The 27801-nt window shown below is 47.5% G+C and overlaps 1 protein-coding gene across 5 annotated transcripts in view; it reads left to right on the forward strand.

The window, feature by feature from the left end:
- LOC138758536 (lysophosphatidic acid receptor 2-like) overlaps positions 1 to 27801 on the forward strand; it is a 101464-nt gene that overhangs the window by 23808 nt on the left and 49855 nt on the right. For 4 of the 5 annotated variants that reach the window (XM_069927569.1, XM_069927573.1, XM_069927571.1 and 1 more), the window contains exon 2: positions 24460 to 25220. In XM_069927569.1, the coding sequence (XP_069783670.1) occupies positions 24491 to 25220 (730 nt within the window). In that variant the 5' untranslated portion in view covers positions 24460 to 24490. Of the gene's footprint in view, positions 1 to 10602; positions 10865 to 24459; positions 25221 to 27801 lie in introns of those variants that run through there. The other variant, XM_069927570.1, reaches the window with a different exon arrangement.

The raw sequence follows: 27801 nt of genomic DNA on the forward strand, positions 1-27801 counted from the left end.
GGTGATCTGATGAGAGGTAAGAATGTCGGGAGAGGAGTTGGAGTGGGGGGGGTGAGAGAGGGGATTTGTGGAAAGGGAAAAGTTTGGTGGATTCAAAGAGCAACAAGTCTGGACACAGGCTGGACACGTGAGGGGATTGCAACAGGGATAACACACAAGTACTCTCAATCACTCAATAATTAGTCACGTGGACTTAACACTACCGATACTAGCAACTGTGTACAGCCTTATAACAACCAAGGATTATAATATACCATCCACTGTTCATTGTCTAACGTGGGCACCGCTCCTCTGGTGCCTAATAGCACACCTTACCAACAACTGTTCCAGCATTGTCCACAGCAGGGTTCATCTCAGGACTGAAGAGAAAAAAAAGAGCTACTGGACATGGTGGTCTTTATAGTACAGCAAGCTGGAGGGTTCTGCCTAGGTAATCACAAGGTGATTAAAGGGGCCATTGGTCACTAATGGGTGGGCAGAGTCCAACTTTTGGCAGGTGATGTGACATCCGGCTAGTATCCAGACAGAGAGGCCACGTGATCCCCCACCATTCACATTCCCACCAGGTTCCATATGGAGACATCACATGACCCTCCACAATCCACACTTTGGTGGGGGTGGGTAGGAATGGAATCAGAGGAGAGGGTATATGGGGAAGGGGACACAAAGCAAGGGCAGCAGGAGTGCAGAAGAAAAGGGGACGTTATGAGATGTTCCTGCCATTGGACTGTAGGCCGCCAAGCGGAACATGAGATGTCCCTCCAGCCTCCGCATCCTACACATCATCTTCTGACACTTCTGCCAACTTCAGCATGATCCCACCACCAGCCACATCTTCCCTTCCCCACCCCCATCTGCTTTGCACAGGGAGCAGTTTCTCCGAGTCTCCCTTGGCTGCTCTTCCACCCCTCCAGAATCCAGTTACAAAGGGATGGGCTGATACCGTCCAAACAAAATTTGGTTATCAGCTTTGATGGAACAACAGTATTGAAAGCTGAACTGTGAAGAATAGCATTCTACCATAAGAGTTAGAGCTTACAGCCTACAGTCCAATGGCAGGAACATCTCATAACGTCCCCTTTTCTTCTGCACTCCTGCTGCCCTTGCTTTGTGTCCCCCTTCCCCATATACCCTCTCTTCTGATTCCATTCCCACCCACCCCCACCAAAGTGTGGATTGTGGAGGGTCATGTGATGTCTCCATATGGAACCTTGTGGGAATGTGAATGGTGGGGGATCACGTGGCCTTTCTGTCTGGATACTAGCCGGATGTCACATCACCTGCCAAAATAGAGTGTAGCACTGTTGAAATGGCATCCTCTGTCAACCTGTTAGGTCAATAGGTGAATTGATGTTGATTCATGGTGGCAGGCAAACAAGATTTCAAGTGAGATAGACCCAACCTCTCAAAATATTTTGCGATGATGGGAATGAGTACAACTGGACATAGTCATTCAGACTCATGGCGGTGGAGGGCTTCAGCACAGGCTCGGAGGTAGCAGTTTTAAAGCTTGTTGGAACAATGGCCAGGGACAGATTGAAAATGTTTGTAAAGACCCCAACACACGACCACGTATGCCATGCGGTCCAGCTGCCTTCCATACATTCACCCTGCTAAGGATGGCCATGCACCTGTAATGGAAATCGAGAGATGTGATTCATTTTGTAAAAGGTCCACCTTGAATGGCAATTCCTTATTCTCTTGGTCAAAATGAGCATAAAAATAAATTAAGCTCCTCAGAGAATTTTTAAGGGGTTGCAGCTAGAAACAGGCGCACTACCAGATGATTTATAATCCGTGATAATCTGTATTCCCTGCCATGTGAGTCCGAGGATACAAAGTGCTCTTCTACTGTTTGTATATATGTTTAGCCCAAGGGATTCCCCTCTTTAAGTTGGTCCTGGCTAATCCATACAACTCTTGGCCTCCAGATCTGATGGCTAAATCTTTATCTTTGATCAACCTTATTGTTCATCCATGGTTTCTGGTTCACAAATATTTTAATTTTCTTCTGCGATGCTACTCCATCCACACACCTATTTATATACTCAAAAACAAGATTGGCATCTATATCAACACTTACCTGAGAGCCTACCATGGCACGAGCAGCAAGCCCACTCCAGCTTCGTGGTTTGGGTGGCAAGGTTGGTGCAACGGTTAGTGCAATGCTGTTACAGCATCAGCGGCCCGCTTTAGAATCTGGCCTGTCTGTAAGGAGCTTGTACATTCTTCCTGTGTCTGTGTGGGTTTCCCCCGGAGGGCTCCGGTTTCTTCCCACCGTTCAAAAACATACTGGGGGTGTAGGTCAATTGGGTGTAATTATGCGGTACAGGCAAGTGGGCCGGAATGGCCTGTTACTGTGTTGTATGTCTAAATTTAAAAAAAACACATCGTATTTCTCCTGGACAGCCGGTGTGAATGTTATCTCATTTTATGTAACCCATCACCCCCATCTGTAAAACATGAATATCTGCAGACACAGTGTTGAAATAAAAACACAATAAGCTTGAGAAACTCAGCAGGTCAAGTATGTCCTTGACCTGCTGAGTTTCTCCAGCTTTGAGTGTTTTTACTACCCCCATTTAATCTGCCGAGTTCCTCCAGCAATTCTTTACTCAAGATTCCAGTATCTCACTGAAATCTTAAAATATTTAAAAAGTTTTGTATGTCATCGGGAGGAGACGAGCACGGAAGAAACCAAGTAAACCACTACTTCACAGGGAAGGGGGAGCTCATAAACGTGGGGCCGAGTCCTTGCCGATAAAAGATTGATAAAAGTTGATCAGAGTTGTGTGTTTCTCTGTGTTGAAATTTCCCTTGCAATTCAGATTCCAACTTGAGCACCAGCGTTATCCTGTTACACAGCTGTCGTAAAGCTGATAAAACTGTGGCCACTAGTTCAAAGTGTTCTCTGACTGATACCTCCAGTTACCCAACCAGCTTCATATCCTAGTACAAGGTCCAATATTCCTCTACCTCAATCGACCTGTCTACAGGTGGCTGGAGAAAGTTCTCCTGACATACTGAACAAAGTTCACCCCATCCATTCTCCAGCACATCGACATTCCCAGACCATGTTGGGGGAGTTGAAATCACTGACAAGAACAGCTGTGCTAGTTTTACAGTCCCCAGAAATCTCTGTGCAGATTTGGTCCTCAAGCCCCTGGTGACCTATAGTACACACCCATCAAGGTGAACACTCCTTCTCGCTTCCTGATTCTCATCTGCATTGCCTCAAACGATGGTTCTCTGGCAATATCCTCTCCAAACACAACAGTAATATCTTTGACCAATATTGCAACCCTCCCCCCCACCTCTCTTCCCACTGTTCCTCCCACACCTATAACTATAGTTCCCAGAACATTGAGCTGCCAGTCCTGGTCCTCCTTCAGCCACATATGGCTCCAACACCCCACTTTTCTGTACTGAGTTTGTCCGCTTTCCCCATCAGGCTTCATGCGTTAAAATAAACACAAAGATTCCCCTTTGCACCTCAACACTTCTCTTCCACCATCCCGCTTTGCTACAATGCCCTCCCTCGCTCTCCTGAACCTTTCCAGTCCCCCTGTCTCCATCTTGGATCCCATCCCCTGCCAGACTATTTTCAAGCCTCGTGGGTGAATTTCACAAACCTCCTCACCAGAATATTGGTTCCCACTCCGGTTCAGATGTAACTGTGGTCGTTCTTGTCCAGGTCACCTCTGCCCCAGAAGGGATCCCAATTATTTATAAATCTGGATCCCTACCTCCTGCACCAACTGGTGTCCATGTGCTCTTCCCACTCTCACTGGCAGTGGCACTGGGACTAGCCCAATGGCACCACCTTGGAGTTCCAACCATTTCACCTCTATTCTAACTCCCTCCATTCATTTTATTGGTACCAACGTCTACTTCTGGCTGCTCACCCTCCACTGTAAGAATGCTGTGGACTTAATCTGAGATATCCTTGACCTGGATACATACCCTCTGGGGTTCTCGATCTTGGTCAGTTCCTCTGACCATTGTCCCATGTTGCTTTCCTACTCTCCCTCCTTCCTTTCTGATTCTTCGAGCCAGAGACATGGCTGCTGTGACTTCCCCCTGGTAGCTTATTAGTCCCCCATCCCACTCACAGTCCAGAACAGTCCGCTTGTTAGTGAGGGGGACAGCCACAGCGGTGGGGGGGGGGAGGTGTTGGAAATAAACTCTCTTAGGCTATACTCTCCTTTCGGGAATTAAAGCAGGGACTGAGGTGCCAATAGTGTCATTCTATTAATGGAAAGGGGGAGGACTGATCCCACTGCAAGCTTTGAAAACCTTCCTCACTGTCCACTGCTCCTCCATTCTTTGTGCCATCTGTAAACTGGCTGATCCATTTTATCACATTATCATCCATATCATTGATATGGATGACAAAAAACAATGGTCCCAGCACCGATCCTCAAGGCACACCTCTAGTCACAGGCCTCCAGTCCGAGAGGCATCATCCAATACTGCTCTCTGGTCCTGGATTATAGAGGGAAAATTTTGATGACATTTGGGTTTTCCAGAGGTTGATTGGGCGAGATTGTTTCTCAGTAAAGGGAAGATCGGCAAGAGGCAGGGTTCTGTGAGTGAGACGGGGGCGAGTTCAGGGCCAGCAAGTTCCTGTCAGACTTGCAGATGAGGGGAACCCTGGATTATCAGAGATATTGAGACTCTGCTGAGAAAAAGGGTTTTTTTTAGTTAATTTAATTTAACTATACAAAATGGTAGATTCCAGTCATTGAAATCATGGATGTTGTCTACATGGAGTTTGGTAAGGCCTTTGACAAGGTTCCACGTGGGAGGATAATCAGAAACTGAGTTACAGGAGTTTGGAATAATGAGGGGAGATTTGATGGAGATGTTCAAAATTATTTTTGATTTACACACAGCGCAGTAACAGGCTCTTCCGGCCCATAATGCGTGCCATCACATGATGTGATGGTGAATTGAATTATATATTGGCTTTACAAGAGAAACCAGAGAGCGGCAGTGGCAGCTTGAAATAAATGGTGTGCCTCAAGGATCAGTGCTGGGGCCATTGTTGTTTGTCATCCATATCAATGATATGGATGATAATGTGGTAAATTGGATCAGCCAGTTTACAGATGGCACAAAGAATGGAGGAGCAGTGGACTGCGAGGAAGGTTTTCAAAGCTTGCAACGGAATCTGGACCAGCTGGAAAAATGGGATGTAAAATGGCAGGTGGAATTTAATGGTTTTTGGAAGGACAAACCAAGGTAGGAAATACATGGTAAATAGTTGGGCATCACAGGTGGATAGGGTTGTAAAGAGAGCTTTTGGCATATTGCCATTCATAAATCAAAGTATTGAGTACAGGAGTTGGGATGTTATAGTGAAGTTATATAAGATGTTGGTGAAGCCAAATTTGGAGTATTGCATGCAGTTTTGGTCAAGGATATCAATAAGATTAAAAGAGACCAGAGAAAATTTACAAGAATGTTGTCAGGACTTAAGTAACTGAGTTACAGGAGTTTGGAATAATGAGGGGAGATTTGATGGAGATGTTCAAAATTATTTTTGATTTACTCACAGCACAGTAACAGGCCCTTCCGGCCCATAATGCGTGCCATCCAATTAACCTACAATGCCCCTTCTCTTTTGAAGGGTGGGAGGCAACTCATGCAGACACGGGGAGAACATATAGACTCCTTATAGACAGCACCAGGAAAAGCTCCTATAATAGCTTTTCTCTAACTGTAATGCTCACCGGGCTCCCACCTATGGTGGGTACAGATAGAGTAAATCCAACTGGGCCTTTTCTACCAAGATTAGGAGAGATAAAAAGCTAGAGGACATGGATTAAAGGTGAAAGATGAAAAGTTTAAAGGGAACATTAGGGGGAATCTAACCACTCAGAGAGTGGTGGGAGTGTGGAACGAGCTGCCAGCTGAAGTGGTACAAGTGGACTCAATTTTGTCATTTAAGAAAGATTTGGACAGTTTCATGGATAGGAGGGATATGGTTCAAAGTTCAGATATATTGTCAGAGTACATACATGACATCACGTACAACCCTGAGATTCTTTTTTTACTATGGGCCAGCCAGAATTACCACTTATTGGTAGTGCAAAAAAAAATGGTCTCAAGAAGATAAAACCATGTAAATGGATAAAAAAAATGCAAACAAACTAGCTGGGCAATGCTGTCTGGTTTCAGGTCAGCAGAACAAGGTGGAATAATGGTTTGGCACAGGCTGGAAGGGTCTGTTTCTGTCCTGTAATGTTCTATGCCTCTGTTAACTTTGATAAACCCCTGGGTCTGGTGGAAGTATATTGGAGGACATTGTCAGAAGCTCAGAAGGAGATTGGAGGACCTCTGGCAGAGATGTTTGTATTATTTTTAGGCATGGGTGAGGTACCAGATGACAGGAGGATGGCTAATGAGTGTCTATTTAAAAGGGGTAAGCCTGAAACACCTGGAAGCTGCAGATCGGTGGTGGGTTACTGGAGGGGTTCTGGCAGACAGAATATGCAAGGCAATGACTTGTTAGAGGAAGCATGAGAAATTGTGTCTCACTAATTTGATGAGGTGACCTAAAGGATTGATGAAGGCAGGGACTGAACTGGTCCACTGGCAGGCAGTGGACAGGCCAAAGGGAGAGCGGCAAGAAAATAAACCAGGTTGGGTGGACTGGGTGAGTGGAGGCAGAGGCTGTCAGTGCTGGAAACTGATACGAAGAGGTGAGATGGAGAGAGAGAAGGTGGACGTGAAGGAAAGGCAGTGTGCTCATCCACTCCTGTTCACGCTACTGACCCATAACTGTAACGCCAAATCCAGCTCCAACAGTGTCATCAAGTTTGCAGATGACACCACAGTCGTCAGCCTCGTCAGTAACAATAATGAGTCACATTACAGAGAAGAGGTGGATTATTGTACAATTGTAAAGACCTGAGTCTGAAATGTGGACAAGCTGAAGAAGATGATTGTGGACTACAGGAGGACCAGGAATAACCATCCTCCACTATACATCAATAGCTCGGTAGTGGAGAGAGTGGAGAGCACTAAGTTCCTTGGAGTTCACTTAACTAGAGACCTATTGTGGGCACTCAACATCCCCATACTTGTCAGGAAGGCACAACAGTGACTACACTAGGTGAGAAGATTAGGCGGGCAATGCTACCTGCAACCATTATGTCAACCTTCTACAGGAGGTCTATCGAAAGCATCCTGGCTGCTGCCTCACAGTGTGGTACAGTTGCTGCAGAGAAATGGATCGGATGTCAAACCACATGACTATAAGAGTGGCAGAGAGGATCGCTGGAGTCTCCCTCCCTATCATTGACATAATCTACTGGGATCGTTGTCTGAAGAGGGGGCGCAAAATCATTGAGGACCCTTCCAACCCTCACACAGCATCTTATCAGCTGCTCCTGTCGGGGAAGAGATACAGGAGTATCAGAGCCAGCACCACCAGGCTGAGGAACAGCTTCTTCCTACGGGCAGTGAGAACGCTGAACGACCAAAGGAACTGCTCACACTGACCATCTGAGACTCCTATTTCAGAAACAATGTTTAGGATGTTTCCCATGGTAGGGGATCCTAGGGCAAGAGAGCACAACTTCAGGATAAAAGGGCATCAATTTACAAAAGAGATGCAAAAAAAATTCTTTAGTCAGAGGATTGTAAATCTGTGGAACTTCTTGCCACAGGCACCTGTGGAAGCAAGGTGGTGGGTGCATTTAAGGCAGAGATTGACAGTCAGGGCAACAAAAGTTATGGGGAGAAAGGCGGGATATGGGGCGGTGGGTGGATGGATCATGATTAGAATGGCGGAGCAAACTCCACTCCTATGACAGGAGGCCTGCATCAGATTGGCCATACCTGGCAGGCAGTGGAAGGCCAAAGGGAGAGCGGCAAGAAAATAAGCCAGGTTGGGTGGACTGGGTGAGTGGAGGCAGAGGCTGTCAATCCTGGAAACTGATACGAAGAGGTGAGATGGAGAGAGAGAAGGTGGACGTGAAGGAAAGGCAGTAAAATCTGCCTTCATGTGTCAGAGCATTGAGTGCTGAGGGCAGGTCCTGTGGCAGCTGTACAAGATGTAGATAAGACTGTATTTAGAGGTTTGAGGTCCATTTTAGTTGATCTGATGCAGAAAGACTGTCATTAAGGTGGAAAGAGCAGAGAAAGCATTAATGAGGATCTTACTGGGACTGAAGTTATAAGGAGAGGCTGGAACTGTGTAGGAAGCTGAGAGGTGATCTTACAGAGTAGTATAAAATCATCAGGGCCATTGATGTCGTTTATTATTGTACAATTGTAAAGAACAACTGGATGGAACAGCGTTCTTCTGTCCTTGGTGCTGATGGCTCTGATATTCCTGTAGCTCTACTCCCGCCGGGAGTAGCTGGAAGATGCTGTGTAGCGGTCCTTAACAATTCTGCGAGCCCTCTTCAGACAACGATCCCAATAGATCACCTTGACGGAGGGGAGGGAGACCACAGTGGCCCTCTCTGCCGCTCTTGTGGTCCTGTGGATTGACCTCCAATCCAGTGCTCTACAGCAATTGTACCACACGGTGATGCAGCTGGCCATGGTTCTCTTGATTGAGCTCCTGTAGAGAGTCGACAGGATGGTGGCCGGAAGCCTTGTCCACCTCAGTCTTCCCAGGATGTGCAGTTGCTGTTGCACCGCACCTTCCTGACAAGAGAGAAGATTTTGTGTGAATGAGTAGCTATAGTCTTTTCTCCAGGGTATGGGAGCATTTAAGGAAAGGTTTGGAATGGACCCAAGGGGAAATATGAACATCTCAGACAGGATGGTAGTGTATGTGGTTCGAGCTGCCAGAGGAGGTGGTAATGATGGCTACAATTCTGACAGATACAACGTTTGGGCAGGAAAGGGCCAAACACAGGCAAATGGGGCTATCTTCGATGGGCCTGTTGGCCAGCATGGAAATGCTGAAGAGTTTATCCACATTATAAAACTCTACATCTCTGTGTTGCTCTTCAACATCTTAGCTGCCCCGTTCTACTCCACTCTCTCAGTCCTGACACCAGGTTTTGTCCATCCTTGTGCCCTTGGAAGCTGCCTGATCTGCCAAGGTCCTCCAGCAGTTTTATTGTTCCAGATTCCAGTATCTGCAGTCTCCTGTGAACCCCAAGGAGGCTTTGAGCCCATGTGTGGGCAGTGTTGCAGTATCACTAGGAAGGTCGAGGAGAGGAAGGTCAATTGTGCCCTTGCTAGTGACAGTAAAATGTTAGCAGGTGGTAAAAGCTGGGGTATAGGACGATCCAAAATATTGCCTCAAAGTCAGGGTCGTCTTACACATCTTAAAATCCAAACCTTGACAGCGAAGTCTCAACACTACTGCTATCTTCCTGCCGGCTGCAACACTATCTTGCACGTGTCCTGTTAGTTATCAATGCAGGCTCAGTGTTCCATCAGCCCAGTCCGACTGCCTTTGGCTTTGTACAGGCTTTAAACAGCCTGTTACAGGAGCTGACAGTGATTTATTTTAAAATATACTAATAAAATTAAAACCTTTACAGGGTAATTTGGTATTAAAATATTGTGCACTTTAGCAAAGATAATGATACATAACCAACGTTTTGGGCTTGAGCTCTTCATCAAACTCAAAACATCAGTTCCATATCTTCGTCTTTGCTGTATAAAGGACACTGAGTTTCTCCAGCATTTTGTTTTTACTTCGTGTTTTACTTCCATTAAAATATTGTGATTTGCTTTTAACACATCTACCGGCCAATGGTAAGTGCCAGATTTGGGAGTCAGCTTACATAAAGGGTATCACTCAAAAACCATCATTTTAGGTGGGAATCCTATACAGAGTCAGTCAGTTTAAAAGAATGCTGTTCAAGCGAATTATAATGCGAGATCTCTCTCCGATTGCAAAATTCTGGAGAAGCTTGGCAGGTTGAACAGTGTCCTTTATGTAGCAAAGGTAAAGATACAGAACCGACGCTTTGGGCTTAAGCCTGTATGAGAAAATTCTGGCAAGCGTCCATTGAACTTCTCCTGCATTTGTGTTTTTAACTTCAACCACAGTACCTGGAAGAGGGGAGGGAGAGAAAGGGGGAAAAAAGGGAGAAAATGCCACTGTGTAAATTTAATGAGAAACTTAATTTATTTTCTATTTATTTATTTATTATTTGAAAAAACCACAGTATCTACACAATTTTTTGATTTATTTACTTCTCTCAGATTGCAAGTGAATCTGTGAGGAGACACACAGTTGGAATGTTTCGACCCCTCGGGGAGAAGGAATGGAAGTTGTGCGGAGTTCAGGCAGGTCCACATGGGAGTGCTGGGATGGACATGTTGGCACCAGAGAGAGTGCAGGGAATTGTCAGAACAGTAGAAAGGGTCAAATTACAAAGTGTACAAGGATAGGATGATAATCTGTGGAATGTAAATTAAAGAGCAACTTGGTTGGAAGGTGAAGGTGAATAGTTTGAATATGAACTCCTCCTACCCAGGAGGATTGGAGCCAACCCAGAATCAAGTTCCAAAGTACATTTGCGTAAGGGTAGGTGGGGCATTTCCAATTGGCTTGCTCTAACGCAGCTAGGGCTGAGATCACTGACAATTCACAATTGGAGTTGGAGATTTTGTTGGTTCGCTGGAGAACAGGGTTTGATCTCTGGCCTGTTGTGACGTTGACTGTTGCTGAGATGGGGACATGCAGACGACTCGCGCTCCCACGATCCACATGTCTATCACTCAACCTGAACACTGCAGGATTGGAGGTGTAAAGGACAGCGGGGAAGGCTTTCAAAGCTTGCAGAGGATCCAAAGCAGCAGGAAAAATGGGCTGCAAAATGGCAGATGGAATTTAATGCAGACAAGTGTGGGGTGTTGCATTTTTCAAGGACAAACCAAGGTAGGACATACATGGTAAATGGTGGGGTACTGATGAGTGTGGTAGAACAAAGGGATTTGGGAATACAGATGCAGTAAAACCCCTGGTATCCAGCATGTTTGGGGATTGGTAGATGCTGGATAAGTGAGTTTTCCAGTTGCTTGAGATTGCGTGCTGCGCCAATTTTATACTTCCGTATTTTACCTATTTATTTTCGGCAATTTTTGCCAGTTGTTTGAAGCTGCCAGTTGCTTGACCTGGATAACAGTTGTTTTACTGTACATAATTCCCTGAAAGTGGCGTCACAGGTAGATAGAGCTTTTGGTACATTGGCCTTCATAAATCAAAGTTTTGAATAAAGGATTTGGGATGTTGTGGTGGAGTTTTTAAGACATTGGTGAGGTCAACTTTGGAGTATTGTGTGCAGTTTTGGTCACCTAAAGTACAGAAAGGTTATCAATAAGATTAATAAGACTGCCGGGAATATTTACAAGGGTGTGGCTGGGACTTCAGGAACTGGGTTGAAGGAAAAGATTAAAGCACAGTGTCATCAGCTGAGGGACCTACAAACACAGCATCTGTAGACTTTAGTGTTTCACTGCAGGGAAAGGTTTGAGAATGAAGGGAAGTTAGATTGAGGTATACAAAATTATGATGGGTATCAATAGAGTTAACGTAAGGAAGCTTTTTTCCACTGAGTTTAGGAGAGATATAAACTAGAGGTCATAGTGAAAGGTGAAAAGTTTAAAGGGAACATCATCACACAGAGAGTAGTGTAAATGCCGGCTCAATTTTAACATTAAGAAAAAAGTGGATAGGTACACGGATGGGAGGGGTATGGAGAGATATAGACTGGGGTGCAGGCCAGTGGGACCAGGCAGTAAGGGAAGAGATCAGGGCGATAATGAGAAATGATATAAGATCTAAGGAGCAAAATGTTGAATCCATCTGGGTAGATATTAAGGATACTCAAGGTAAAAAAAAATCTCTGGTAGAAATAGTCTAAAGGCCAATAAACCAAGAAATATCAGAAGTACGCAAGAATGGAACAGCTGCTATCATAGGGGACCAGAAATTTTGTAAAGATATTAGTTGAGAATGAATATTGATCAAGATAATAACTTGTCTCAATGCCTCACTCTTTCCAAAGACCTTTACAAGTAAGGATAACTTGGCTAAACGCAGTAAGGTGCCCAAAAGACTCATCAGGCCAGACAGCATCTGTGGAAAGAGAAGCCCAGTTGGTATTTCTCACTAATGTTAGTATTAGCTACAGGGAGGGTGATAGGGCAAAGCGAAGATCTCTGACAGGGTGAGGTCAAGGTTGTGCTTGGGATAAGCTGTAACCAAGTGGTGAAGGATTTACTGGGGCCAGTTAAGAGAACAAGAAGATAGGAAGAGTGCGCCACTTGGCCCATGCTTGTCCCATCATTCTGTATCATCCTGTACACTGGCTTAAACTCTTCTCCACTATACCCTGATAACCCACCTCCAGGCTGTTTTAAACATTTACATCCTTGGGGAATTCCAGAGATTCACTACCCTCAGAGAGGAAATATTGACACACCACAGTTGTAAATGATCAGTCCCTTATTTGGTGTCATGTTCTCTTGTTTGTAACACTCTCATGAGTGGAAACATCTTGCTGTCTACTCTTGTCAAACCCCTTGTATCTTCAACGAAGGTTATCTCTCGCTCTTCGAAACTGTAGACCCAAATAGCTGAGCCTCTCGAATGGGACAGCTTTCTAATTCACCCAGGGAAATTCCAATGCTAATCCTTTTTTCAGTAAGGTGACCAAGACTGATGTGTTCCAGGTGTGGCCTTGCCAACACTCTGTACAGCTGGAACAAAACCATAAGGGCTAACATGCTGTTCACCTCCTTGTTCAACTTTTTGTTAAAACTGTTATAAAATATTAAGATAGTATTGCTGGTAGCACATCACTATTTTCAGTGATCTCCTGGAGCTTTGTTCAATTGTCACTAGGGAGTCGGGGAAAAATTTTCCAAGGTTTTTTCCGGAAATCGGCTGCAGGTTTTATCTTTTTTTGTCTCGCTCAGGACACAGGAAGAGGGTAGATGGGTTACAGTTAGGAGAGGGAGAGGGAAGAGGTAGAGCAGGCCCCCCTGATGGGAAACCCTGAAAAACAAGTATATCATTTTCGATACTGTTGAGGGGATGATCTTCTGGGTACAAGCCATGGCAATCAGATCTCTGGCTGTGGTTAAGAAGGGAAGGGAGAGAAAAAGGCGAGCTGTAGTGATAGTGGATTCCATACTTAGGAAGGCAGGTGAGCGGTTCAGTGGAAGAGATTGTGAATCCTGGATGATATGTTGCATCCGTGGTGCCAGGGTACAGGATATGTCAGATTGAGTTCACGACATTCTTAGGTGGGAGGGTGATCAGCCAGATGTTGAGGTCCGTGGCATAGGTAGGAAGGCTGAGGCGGTTCTGCAAGGAGTGGGGCACGAGGATGCTCTGCAACAAGCGTCACTAGATGCTACTGACACTTGACGCATGCTAGTGATGTGGCCAGGGGGAGGTGTAGAGTCATTAGTGCTCATCAACCTAGACTCTACTGTTGCGGGAGGGAGTGGGGTGGGTCTGACGGCCAGACCGTATGGGGGGGGAAACACATTTCATGGGGGGGAACACAGCATTTCATTTGAGGGGGCAATGACCCCAGATGCCTCCCCTTGGCATCGACCCTGGCTAGAATGAAGAAGAGGACCTCCAGGGTAGTGACCTCAGGACTGCTTCCCATGCCATGTGCTGTGGAGGTTAGAAATGGGAAGATAAGGCAGCTTAACTCTTGGTGGACACATGATGTAGTAGGGAAGGCTTCAGGTTTCGAAATCACTGGGCTCTGTTCCAGGGAAGGTGGGTAGGATCTGTACTGATGGATTCCATCTGAATGGGTAGGTTCGTTAGTCTTGTCCCGATGGGTTTAAACTAGATTTGTTGGGGGAGGGAATGTTAGAGCAGTCAGTGAGAAGGAAGGGGATAAAGGTCATGCAAGGGCTGCATAAGTAGACAGAAATGAAAGATTGCAAGAGATAGAAATTTTCTCAGGTGTGTTTATTTTAAAGCAAGCAGTATTGTTAGATCCATTGACGAGTTTAGGGCATGGATTGACATGTGAGATTATGACATAATTGCTATTAATGAGACTTGGTTGCAGGAGGGGCAGGACTGGCAGCTTTTAAAAAAATTTTATTCTTGGTTTTTACGAACTCTTGTAAATTCAAACACACAACACAATTTCTTCCAACACCAGTATTACATACAGAGTCTGTTTTTATTCCCCCTCTCCACCTCTTTCCCATCCCCCGTTCCCAATTCAACTAAGAATAAAGTCATATAGATTATACAGATAAGAAAAACCCAAATACCGGCGGGGTGAACGACCTCAACAGAAACCTAGGAAAAAGCCTAGGAAAAGGGAAAAAAAACATCTTTTATTCTTTACCTTTGGTAATTGAATAACCAAAGGTAAAGAATATAAGAAAAAAAATAACTAAGAGAGCACATCGTCTACGCCACACTCCATGTCTTTGATCCTGCTGGGACGGATTGCTTCAGTACCATTGTTCCGAAGGTGGATAGTCATATCTGCAAGCCAATATACTTCAGATAAGGTTGCCACACTTTAATGAATGTGTCATATTTTCTCCTTAAATTGTATCTGGTTTTCTCTAGGGGAATGTAATTGAATTTCCATATTCCATTGTGTAATGTTTAGTTGGGAGTTGTACTTCCACATGACCACTGTACATTTCCTGGTTACCACCAAGGTGACCTTCACAGACCAGGGCTGGCATCTTAATGTTCCAATGTTCTGTTGCTTCCGACATGATGCATGAGGAGGGAGTAGCATTGCTAGTTGGGGAAAATATCTCAGTTGTGCAAAGTCAGGACAGCCAGGAGGACTTGTCTACAGAGGCCATTTGGGTGGAATTGAGGAATGAGAAAGGTGTGACCACACTATTATAGCCCGCCCAATAGTCAGAGGAGCAAATCTGTAGAAAGATAGCAGACTGATGTGAGAAGCAGAAAGTTGTGGTAGTAGGAGAGTTTCACTTTCCAAATATTGACTGGGGCTCCCATACTGTGAAAGGGTTGGATGGCTTGGAGATTGTCAAATGTGTTCAGGAAAGTTTCTAAATCAATATATAGAGGCACCAGCAAGAGAGGATACAATACTTGACAAATCACGTGACAGATATGTAGGCAAACAATGACCATAATGTCATTGGCTTGAAGTTCATTATGGAAAAGGATAAGTCTGGTCCTCATGTTGGGATTTTAAATTGGAGGAAGGCAAATTTTGTGGAATTAAGAAAAGTTCTAGGAAGAGTGCATTGGGATATGTTGTTTTCTGGTTTGTTAAGTGAATGGCCTTTAAGGGAGAAATCTTGAGAGTGCAAAGTTTGAATGTTCCTGTTAGGTTTAAAGGCATAGGGAACCCTGGTTTTCAAGGGATATTGGCAATCTGGTTAAGAAGAGGGAGATGTATAGCAAATATAGGTCACAACATGATTATCCAACTGCACGAAAACCAACAAGGTCGGGTCAGATACAGCAATGAGCTCTCTGAACCCTTCTCCATTAACAATGGCGTGAAGCAAGGCTGTGTTCTCGCACCAACCCTCTTTTCAATCTTCTTCAGCATGATGCTGAACCAAGCCATGAAAGACCCCAACAATGAAGACGCTGTTTACATCCGGTACCACACGGATGGCAGTCTCTTCAATCTGAGGCGCCTGCAAGTTCACACCAAGACACAAGAGAAACTTGTCCGTGAACTACTCTTTGCAGACGATGCCGCTTTAGTTGCCCATTCAGAGCCAGCTCATCAGCGCTTGACGTCCTGCTTTGCGGAAACTGCCAATGTTTGGCCTGGAAGTCAGCCTGAAGAAAACTGAGGTCCTCCATCAGCCAGCTCCCCACCATGACTACCAGCTATGTGTGGAGTCTCACATAATGAAGGAGATCTTAAACAGTTTTTTTGCATCAGTATTTATTTAGGAAACTGGCCTAGTGCATAAGGAAGGAAGGGAAACAAATAGGTCACGGAACATATGGAGATTAAGGAGGAAGAGGTGATTGCTGCCTTCCAGTGAATAAAGGTAAATAAATCACCCGGGCCTAATATGATATTCCCTCGGCCCTTGAGGGACACGAGTGTAGAAATTGCAGAGGCCCTGCTGATATATTCAAAATGTCCTTAGTCATGGGTGAGGTGCCAGAAGATTGGAGGGTAACTCATGTTGTTCTGTTATTTAAAAAGGCTCCAAAAATAAACCAGGTAATTATAGGCCAGTGAGCCTGATGTCAGTAGTAGGTAAATTATTGGACAACTGTGGGCTGATTAGGATAGTCAGCATGGTAATTTGTATCTTGGAGAGTTTTTCGAGGAGGTTACCAAGAAGGTAGATGAAGGAAGGGCTGTGGATGTTTTCTACATGGACTTTAGTAAGGCCTTTGACAAGGACCTACATGGAAGGTTAGTTCAGAAGGTTATGACAGTAGGTATCCATGGAGAGGTTGTAAACTAGATTTGTAATTGGCTGTGTGGGAGAAAACAGAACGGTATTAGATGGTTGCTTCTCAGACTGGAGGCCTGTGACTAGTGGTGTGCCTCGGGATCGGTTCTGGGACCATTGGTGTTTGTTTTATATATCAATGATCTGGATGATAATGTGGGAAATTGGATCAGCAAGTTTGCTGATGACACAAAGATGTGAGGCATTGTGGACAGCGAGGAAGATTTTTAAAGCTTGTAGAGGGATCTGGACCAACTGGGAGAATGGGCCATAAAATGGGAGATGGAGTTTAATGCAGACAAGTGTGAGGTGGTGCATTTTGGAAGGGCAAACCAAAGTAGGTCATACACAGTAAATGGTAGGGCCCTGAGAATTGGGGAGGAGCAGAGAGAGCTGGGAATACAAATACATTGTTCCCTGAAGGTGGTGTCGCATGTGGACAGGGTTGTAAAGAAAGCTTTTGGCATCTTAGCCTTTATAAATCAAAGTATTAAGTATAGGAGTTGGGATATTATGTTGAAATTGTTTAAGACATTGATAATCCAAATTTGGAATATTATGTGCAGTCTGGTTGGCTAACTACAGGAAGGATATCAATAAGCTTGAAAGAATGCAGAGAAGATTTACTAGGATGTTGCTGGGTCTTCAGGAGTTGAGTTACAGGGAAAGATTAAACATATTAGGACTTTATTCCTTGGGACAAAGAAGAATGAGGGGAGATTTGATAGAGGTTTACAAGATTATGAGAGGTATAGGCAGAGAGAATGCAAGTAGGCTTTTTCCACTTAGATTGGGGGAAATAAATATGAGAGGTCCTAGTTTTAAGCTGAAAGAGGAAGGTTTAAGAAGAACATTAGGGGAAGGTTCCCTCAGAGTGGTGGGAGTGTGGAATAAGCTGCTATCTGGTGCGGTGAAAGTGGGCTTGATCTTGAGTTTGGATAGATATATGGAAGGGAGAGGCCTGGAGGGTTATGGAATGGGAGCAGGTCAATGGGACTAGTGAAATAATGGTTGGCACAGACTAGAAGGGTCAAATGGCCTATTTTCTATGCTAAGAATCATTCATTGGAACACAGATTTATTCCCAAGGGCAGTGAGAATCCTGAACGTCCAAAGGAACATTATCATCTGAGACACTCGTATTCATGAGCAATATTTATCGTGTGGACGCATACTTGGCTTCATATATATTGTTTGTCTGTATGTGTGTTATGTCTGGTGGTGTGTCTGCATGTTTTGCATAGAAGACCGGAGAACGCTGTTTCATTGGGTTGTACTTGTGCAATCAGATGACAATAAATTTAACTCAACTTATACTGCATTCATTTGCATTCTCTCTTCACTGACATAAGCGACTTCAGGCCTCCCTACATTAACCTCCATCACCAGAGTTTAGACTGTCACTTACTCAGCGCCCTGGTGCAGGATCACATCGGCTTCACAGCATCATGCCCTCCACTGTTCCCCCATCATCAGCAAATCTGAAAACCAGAGGATCCCAACCTCGGATGCTGTCTGTGTGGAATTGGCATGCTCTCCCTGGGCATCGATTTCCTCCCCAAATCCCAGAGCCTTGCAGGTTGGATGGTGCCCTCAGTGCATGGGAGAGCATTGGAATCTGTAGAGAGTTTATGGGAATGTGGGGAGGATGATATTGCTCTTTGAACCAGAATAGATTCAATGGGCTGAATGGACCTCTGCCACTGAGAGATGGGAAAATATACAAATGCAAACTTTCCTTTATCAACAGTGGCACGACTGGTAGGGTCATTCCTCCCCTCCCCAATGACATCCAGCACCATGCAGTGTGACAAGAAGTTGGTAACAACTCACATTAACTCCAGCTGACGAGCCAGTCCAGGTCACGCTGAAACAGGTCCCAACTCAGATTTCATATTTATTGTCAGAGTACATACATGACATCACATACATGAGATTCTTTTTCTGCAGGCGAGGCAGAATTACCACATAGGCAGTGCAAAAAAAAGGACTCAATGAGTACACTTGTAAACAAATAAAGAAATGTAAATAAATTGACTGTGCAATAGAGAGAGAGAGAGAGAGAGATATCAATAAAGTGCCAAAGTAAGAGTCCTTAAATGAGCTCCTGATTGAGTTTGTTGTTGAGTAGTCTGACGGTGGAGGGGTAGCAACTGTTTCTGAACCTGGTGGTGTGAGTCTTGTGGCACCGATACCTCTTTCCTGATGGCAGCAACAAGACCAGAGCATGAGCTGGGTGGTGTGGATCCTTGATGATTGCTGCTGCTTTCTGAGGCAGCGTTCCCTGTAGATGTTTTCCATGGTGGGGAGGGTTTTGCTTGTGATGTCCTGGGCTGTGTCCACTACCTTTTGCAGGCCCTTACAGTCAGGGGTATTAGTGTCCCCACACCAGACCCTGATGCAGCCGGTCAGCAAATATTCCACCACACCTCTGTTCAATTTCCCAGGGTTTCCAATGTCGTACCAAACCTCCACAAACTCCTGAGGAAGAAGAGGTGCTGATGTGCTTTCTTCATGATGCGATTTGTTATTTGTCTCCCTGGCCCTACCCTCAGCCCTGGAATACCCAGGCAACAAGGACACCCAGACCACATAAGAGCTCCTCCTTCAACACAAATTAACTCCTCCTCAAATCTGTCACTTGGCCTTGGCACCCCCTCTGACTACTTGTCCCGCAGGCTGCAGTCAGTGACAGCACCGCCTCCATGAGCATCCTTGACCCCGGGACCCTGCAACGCCATGTACTCAGACCCCTCCTATACACCCAGGCTTGACTGGTCAAACACCGCTCCATCTCCACCTGTAAATTCACGGACGGCTCCACTATTGTCAGCAGGATCTCCAACAATGATAAATTGGAGTATAGAGGGGAGATAGTTGTTTGGTGCCAGGATAACAGAATCAGAATTTATTGCCATGAACATGTCTTGAAATTTGTTGTTTGCAGCACATCAGGTTGAAAACATTTATATAAACCACCTTACAACTGAAAATAATGCAAGCAAAAGTAAAGACAAAGTACGGCTGTGTCTGTGGTTCATTGTTCATTCAGGATGGCAGCGGGGAAAAAACTGTCTTTGTTCTGCCGAGTGCTCATCTTCAGGCTCCTGTTCCTTTTCCTTGATGGTAGCAGTGTGAAGAGAGCATGGCTTGAGGGGTGGGGGTGGGGTCCTTGAGGATAGAGGCTGCTTTCTTAAGGCACCGCCTCTTGTAGATCTCCTCGATGGAGTGAAGACTGGTGCCCGTGATGTCGCAGGCCGAGTTTTTTTTTACCGAGTGTTGCCTCATCCATACCAGATAGTGATGCATCCAGCCAAAATGGAAGTTTCACAACTTTCCTCAAAACCAAGGAGCTGGTCGTAAACTTCTGGAGAAGGGGCAGAGCTCACTCCCTGGTCTCCCAGGCACATGAATGAAAGAAAAATAGAGGGTTACTAAGTAGGGAGAGTATTTTTTTTAGTAGGAACATACAGATTGGCATAACATTGAGGGATGAAGGGCCTATACTGTACGGTAATGCTCTATGTCTCCGGGGTCAGTGCTAACACAAAGTTGGGGTGAGGCCAGTCCTTGAGTCAGGACTCTGGGGCTGGGCACGAGCCCAGCAGAACTTCCAGGAGTGGATGGAGATGCTCTCTTGGCCCAGAGTTGGGGCAGGCACCAGTCAACGTGGCTGCCTGGGTCAGGAGGCCCAGGTACTGCTCTTGTGAGCTCCCAAATGTATGGCTAGGAGCAGCCAGGTCCCACCATGGTGGGCAGGCTCGACAAGGAGAATCCAAGCTTAGGCCAGACGTGGTTGGGGGGGGCATGGTTAGAGGCTGCCGCAGCTGGAGGGGCTATGATTAAAATCACCCCCGTTCCAAGCCAGCATGAAACACTTCTCTTGGGAGCAGGAGAACTAGCTGCTCAACACTGGGCCCTTTGTTAGCTCCAATCTCTGGCTGCAGGCAGCTCCTGGAGTGGCTCCAAACAACACCCCCCTCCTTCCCCAACCTCCTCCAGCAGTGCTCGACCTTGCTGAACGCGACCCCCTGCTCCAGGCGGTGTCCTGGAGATCAAAGCGGCACCTTCCAGGTGATTGGGTAGGTCGGCCGCCCCTTTCCGTATTCAGCTGTCTGTGACTGATGCTGCATGTACAGGCATTTCTCTCTGGTCTCCCACCCAGCTTTGTTGCTGTTACACAGCATGTGATGGGGTGAAGAACAGGGAGTTGGAGGGAGAGGAGTCTGCATCAGTGGTGGGTGTACCATGGTTCTCTGAGATGGAGCCAGGCCCCAAACATTGGTGAGATATCTTTACCACCTTATGGATATTGTGAGACGTGCTGAGATCCTCCAGCATTTCTGCGATTTTACCAACACAGAGCATCACGGATTTCAGGTCCCTCAAATGAGGAGATGGCAGGCGCTGGAGCAACAAATGGTCTGCTGGAGGAACTCAGCGGGTGAAGCAGTGGGAGAGAAAGAGTGGTCGGCGGTCTGGTCGGAACCCTCGATGACGGTTTCCAACCTGAAATGCTGACCTTTGGGGTTTTTTTTGCCTCCCTTTCCTGCCGAGTTGCGTTTAGTTCCAGACAAGAACTTGAACTGAGGACAATTTACTTTTACGACGGCTGCACTGTGTGTTTCAGGACCCTGAAACCAATTAAATGAGAGATAGAGGAGAAAGTGCTTCTGGCTGGGCACAGGGCAGAAATGTGACAAGCTGAGCCAGTTTCAACCACCTTGGGAGTGAAACATGAAAGTCTTCAAACATTGGGAAAACATTGAAATGCTGGAGGACCTCAGCTGGTCTTGCATTGCCCATAAAGATGTATTGCTGACGTTTCGGGCCTGAGCCCTTCACAGGTTAGAAAGGAGACGAATGAGAAAAAGAAATGGAAGCCAAGCCTTTCCCACCATCTGCCAAACTCATTGCTACGTGACTGCCTTATCTAACAGGCTTCAGACTGCAAGGAGTGAGTCACAGGGCTCTGCAACACGTACATCGACCTTGTGTGCTGTCCCAGGGGCTGCCCTGGGTTCAGAGCCCATCCCGAACCTTGGACCTGTCCAAATGTCTGTTAGACATGGGAATCGTCCTTGGCTCGACCACTTCATCTGACACATCATTCCACACACCCATGACCCGCTGTGTCAACTTACCCCTCAATTTGCCTGTTCTCGTATTGCGTGTAGGGTGGCACGGTTGGTATAGCGGTTAGCGCAACGCTTTTACAGCACCCAGTGATCGGGACTGGGCTGGGGTTTGCATCCCAGGAGTTTGTACATTCTCCCTATGTCTGCATGTGTTTTCTCCAGGGGCTGGAAAAATGTACCAGGGGTGTAGGTTAATGGGTGGTAAATTGGGTGGTACAGACTCGTGGGCCGAAATGGCCTGTTATTGTTCTGTATGTCTAAATTTAAAATTTAAAAAATGTCCACTCCATAACAGCTGACACCCACCCACCCCATACTCCCACTCCAACACCCACCAGGGTAGGTCAGCAGAAACTCTCAGCAACATCCAGGTGAACCAACTGCAAAGCCTGCCCCATGCACCCCCATGCTTCCGATGCACTGACGAGCACTCTTCTCTATCCGTGACCTGAGCCATGTGGTACAGTCCTCCATCCGTCCTCTTTACACCGGCTTCATCATATACTCAGTGTCAATCTGAAATGTCGACTCTTCTTTCTTCCCCCACAGATACTGCCCTATCTGCTCACTGAGTTCCTCCAGCAGGTTGTGATTAGCTCCTGATTCCAGCTTCTGTGTCCTACTGCTGTACTATAACCTTCTTGCTCATGTTCTGTTCTCCAGCTAGTGTTCCCCATGCCTCTTTTCCACCTCATTAGCCTTGTGCACTAAGGTCTCACTGTCCCCCAGTGCTCCCTGTGATCCATCCTACCTCTCAAGATGTACCTCCTTATGATTTTATTTAGGATTTTCTGCCCAAATTATGTAGAGGATATGGAGCATCAGTAGAGGGATATAGATAGGTTAAATGAGTGGGCAAGGGTCCACCAGATGGAGTGCAATGTTGGTAAATGTGAGGAAATGTTGGTAAATTTGAAAGGAAAAGTGGAAGATCAGATTATGATTTAAAGGGCAAGTAATTGCAGCATGCCTCCGTGCAGAAGGACTTGGGAGTGCTCATGCATGAATCGTAAAAGGTTGATTTGCAGGCGCAGCAGGCTATCAAGAAAGCAAATGGAATGTTGGCCTTCATTGATAGAGGGATTGAATTTCAGAGCGGAGAGGTTATACTGCAACTGTACAATGTACTGGTGAGGCCGTATCTGGAGCATTGCCTGCAGTTCTGGTCTCCTTACTAGATGTGCTGGCTTTGCGGGCGGTGCAGAGGAGATTCACCAGGATGATTCCAGAGATTAGGAGGATGGCTTATGAGGAGAGATTGAGTTATCTGGGACTGTACTCGCTGGAATTTAGAAGAATGAGAGGGGAACCATAGAAACATAAAATTATGAAAGGCATAGAAAAGATAGAGGTAGGTAAGTTGTTTACATTGGTGGGGGAGATGGGAACTCAGGGACATAGCCTCAAGATTCAGGGTGGAGATGAGGAGGAGCTGCTTTTCCCAGAGGGTGTGAATTTATGGAGTCGGTGACAATTGAAGCAGTGGAGGTGACCTCAGTAAATATACAGTACTTCAGACAAGGTTGGATAGATTTTTACATAGTCGGGGAATTAAAGGGATGTGGGGAAAAGGCAGGTAAGCCTATTGTCAGGTCAGCCTTGATCTCATTGAATGCAGGAGCAGGCTTGACAGGCCGGATGGCCAACTCCTGACCCTATTTCTTATGTACTTAACATCTTTCCAGACCACTGGTGGACCCTCTTCTCTGTCAACACAGCACTACGTTTTGATTCCTTGCACTGCAGGAATTGTACCTCCTGCATTTAGATCCATGTCATTTACATCTGTAAGAAAGAGCGAGGATCTCTGTGGGTTTTCACCATCACTCTCTCTTTCTCTCTCCTACAATCAGGACAAGCTAGGTTATCGCGTTGTTCAAGCCCATGTCGTGTACGAGTCCTCGAGGAAGGCCTTCCTGGTGGACTTCACCACCACACCAGCTGCACCACCCTGACCAACACTCTTAGTCACAACATGTTTCATCAAATTGGATTTCTCCTGAAAGTTCTGCTGACAATCCCTGATCACAACATTTAGAATCAGAATTTATTGTCATGAACATGCCACGAAATTCGTTGTTTTGCAGCAGCGTCACAGTGCAAACATTTATAGAAACCACCTTACAAAATAAATAAAATTAGTGCACAAAAAAGACAAAGTGAGAGAGTGTCTGTGGTTCATTGTTCATTCAGGAATCTGATGGCAGAGGGGAAGAAGCTGTCCTTGTCTTCAGGCTCCTGTACATTATTCCCGATGATAGCAGAGTGAAGAGGGCATGGCCTGGGTGGTGGGGGTCCTTCAGGCTGCTTTCTTAAGACCCCACTTCTTGTCCTCAATGGAATGAAGTCTGGTTGCAGTGAGTCGCACGCCGAGTTGACAACCCCCGAGAGTTTAATTTTTTTGTCCTGGACTTTGGGAATCTCCATAACAGACAATGATGCAACTATCCAGAATACTCTGCAGTAAACCTGTAGAAGTTTTCCATTTGGACAGATCATTGGATAGAAATTTGGACCAAATGCAGGCAAGTGGGACCCACTTGCACCCATCTGGTCAACATGAATGAGTGAGGCCTTGTTGTGTGATCCTCTTCCTTTTCAAACCTTTGTTTTCAATAATATTTCCCTCCCCCCCCTACTGTTCAAAAATATACCGGGGGTTGTAGGTTGATTGGGTGTAATTGGGTGGCACAGACCCGTGGCCTGTTACCGTGCTGTATGCCTAAATTAAAAAATAATTAATTAAGAAACTGGAGAAAACCCACGAGGAGAACGTACAAACTCCTTACAGACAGCGCCAGATTTGAACCTGGGTTGCTGGCACTGTGATAGCGTTGCACCAACCGTTGTGCCTTACACTAACGGTTGCGACGTTCTGTTGGAGAGGTGGTGCGTGCTGAATGTCAACCTGACGTAGTTATCGTTGCAGGTGGGAGCCGAGTGCAGCTGAATGACAAGCCATGGGGGCCTGCCACCACAATGAGACAATCCCCTTTTTCTACAATAGCTCCGGCAAAGAGCTGAGCAGGTACTGGCGGACCAAGGATGTGCTGGTGGTCACCCTGGGTCTCCTGGTGTGTGTGATAGTCATCCTGGCCAACACGCTTGTTATCGCAGCCGTGGTGCTGAACCGCCGCTTCCACCAGCCCATCTTCTACCTGCTGGCCAACCTGGCGGCCACTGACTTCTTCTCGGGCGTCGCCTACACGTACCTCATGTTCCACACCGGCCCTCGCACTGCACAGCTCACGGTGCACACCTGGTTCCTGCGGCAGGGCCTGATCGACACCAGCTTGACTGCCTCCGTCACCAACTTGCTGGCGGTGGCTGTGGAGCGTCACCAGACCGTCTTCCAGATGCAGCTGCACAGTAACATGAGCAACCAGAGGGTGACCTTCCTCATCGCCTGCATCTGGGTCACCGCCATCATCATGGGCCTCATCCCCCAGATGGGCTGGAACTGCGTGTGCGACCTGTCCACCTGCTCACGCATGGCCCCCCTCTACAGCCGCAGCTACCTGGTCTTCTGGGCCATCTCGAACCTGCTCATCTTCTGCATCATGCTACTGGTGTACCTGCGCATTTTCTACTACGTGAAGCACAAGGTGCAACGGATGTCCCAGCACACCCTCCAGTCCAGGCACAAGGAGACCATGATGAACCTCATGAAGACAGTGGTCATCATTCTGAGTGAGTCCCAATATCCTGCCGCGCGGTGACTCACATCTCCATACTTTGATGCATCAGTCCACGTAGCCTCTCCACCCTTCCTGGCCCTCCCTTTCCCCATTAAACCACCTCCTCTCTTGCTCTCCCTTCCCTCAATAATACCACCCCTCCTTTCCCACTGTCCCTGGCTCTCCCTTTCCTGATTAACCCCAACCCTCCATCCCCTTCCCTCACTCTCCCTCCCCTTCTTCCCCCTCCTTTACTCTCCCTTCTCCCTCGCTTCCTCCATTAACACCACTTCTCTCCACCTCGTTTGCTTTATCTCCCTACCTTTCCACTTCCTTTTCCCATTAATACCACCCTTCCCCTCCCTCGCTCTCCCTTCTCCCATTAATATTACCCCTCCTCTCCCCCAACACCACTCCCCCACTAACTGCCCCCTCCCCATTAATGCTCCCCCCTCCCCATTAACACCGCCCCCTCCCCATTAACACCGACCCCTCCCCATCAACACCGCCCCCTCCCCATCAACACCGCCCCCTCCCCATCAACACCGCCCCCTCCCCATCAACACCGCCCCCTCCCCATCAACACCGCCCCCTCCCCATCAACACCGCCCCCTCCCCATCAACACCGCCCCCTCCCCATCAACACCGCCCCCTCCCCATCAACACCGCCCCCTCCCCATCAACACCGCCCCCTCCCCATCAACACCGCCCCCTCCCCATCAACACCGCCCCCTCCCCATCAACACCGCCCCCTCCCCATCAACATCGCCCCCTCCCCATCAACACCGCCCCCTCCCCATCAACACCGCCCCCTCCCCATCAACACCGCCCCCTCCCCATCAACACCGCCCCCTCCCCATCAACACCGCCCCCTCCCCATCAACACCGCCCCCTCCCCATCAACACCGCCCCCTCCCCATCAACACCGCCCCCTCCCCATCAACACCGCCCCCTCCCCATCAACACCGCCCCCTCCCCATCAACACCGCCCCCTCCCCATCAACACCGCCCCCTCCCCATCAACACCGCCCCCTCCCCATCAACACCGCCCCCTCCCCATCAACACCGCCCCCTCCCCATCAACACCGCCCCCTCCCCATCAACACCGCCCCCTCCCCATCAACACCGCCCCCTCCCCATCAACACCGCCCCCTCCCCATCAACACCGCCCCCTCCCCATCAACACCGCCCCCTCCCCATCAACACCGCCCCCTCCCCATCAACACCGCCCCCTCCCCATCTACACCGCCCCCTCCCCATCTACACCGCCCCCTCCCCATCAACACCGACCCCTCCCCATCTACACCGCCCCCTCCCCATCAACACCGCCCCCTCCCCATCAACACCGCCCCCTCCCCATCAACACCGCCCCCTCCCCATCAACACCGCCCCCTCCCCATCAACACCGCCCCCTCCCCATCAACACCGCCCCCTCCCCATCAACACCGCCCCCTCCCCATCAACACCGCCCCCTCCCCATCAAAACCGCCCCCTCCCCATCAACACCGCCCCCTCCCCATCAACACCGCCCCCTCCCCATCAACACCGCCCCCTCCCCATCAACACCGCCCCCTCCCCATCAACACCGCCCCCTCCCCATCAACACCGCCCCCTCCCCATCAACACCGCCCCCTCCCCATCAACACCGCCCCCTCCCCATCAACACCGCCCCCTCCCCATCAACATTGCCTCTTCTTTCCCCACTAACACCGCCCCCTCCTCATTAATATTATCCCCTCCTCACTAACATCGCCTCCTCTTTCTCCACTAACACTGCCTCCTCTTTCTCCACTAACACCGCCTCCTCTCTCCCACTAACCCTGCCCCTCCCCCAGCTGCTGGATAGTTTCCTATTGAGATCCTGAGTGCAGCTGTTCCTTCTGTATTTCCCGTGTTCCCGTCCTGTCGTGAAGCCTTAAAACCCAAGACCAACTGGTCACGAAGTGTCCCAGACACCAAGGTTGACACCCTCATGACCAGATGCAGAAACTTTCCCAGGGAGAGGGAATCTCCCATAATATTGTATAGTTGTGCAGGTTTGGTGAAGCGCAGGGTTTGAAGCGCATCCTGTGGGCGATTTGGTGTTACCGTGTCTGTGCCTTGTGTGCGGGTCTTTCACACTGGGGGTCTGTCATCCTGTGTTGGGAAACCATCAAAGTGTGTTGGGGAACTTTGTAACCTGCCTTCTGAGCTGATCCCAGGAACTGTACAGTGGGGGGGGCTCTGTTTGTACTCTATTATAGCTTTTAGACTGCAGACATGTAGCGGCACAATCAAGGAATTTTGCCACTGTCTAAAAAGGAATGTGCAGGAATTTTGAGTCCGTTCCTGCCCCACGATTTATCCTGCAGGACCCCGACAACTTTTTGGAGGAAGCCTGCAGCGTAAATCGAACCGGAAAAATTCATTGACGGTCACCCACTCTACTGCACGTCCGACCACCGGGGCCATTGCACTCAGGGACTTGCAGTCTAAAAAGGCACCCAGTGTGAACGACCACACGGGCAGTAATTATGTTAATTTTTTCTGCAATTTTCCAGACATTGCAGTCTAAAAACCATAATTGTTATTGTTGCTTAAGTGAGTTCAACAAG

Source organism: Narcine bancroftii, chromosome 3, assembly GCF_036971445.1.
Source record: "Narcine bancroftii isolate sNarBan1 chromosome 3, sNarBan1.hap1, whole genome shotgun sequence".
Classification (NCBI taxonomy): domain Eukaryota; kingdom Metazoa; phylum Chordata; class Chondrichthyes; order Torpediniformes; family Narcinidae; genus Narcine; species Narcine bancroftii.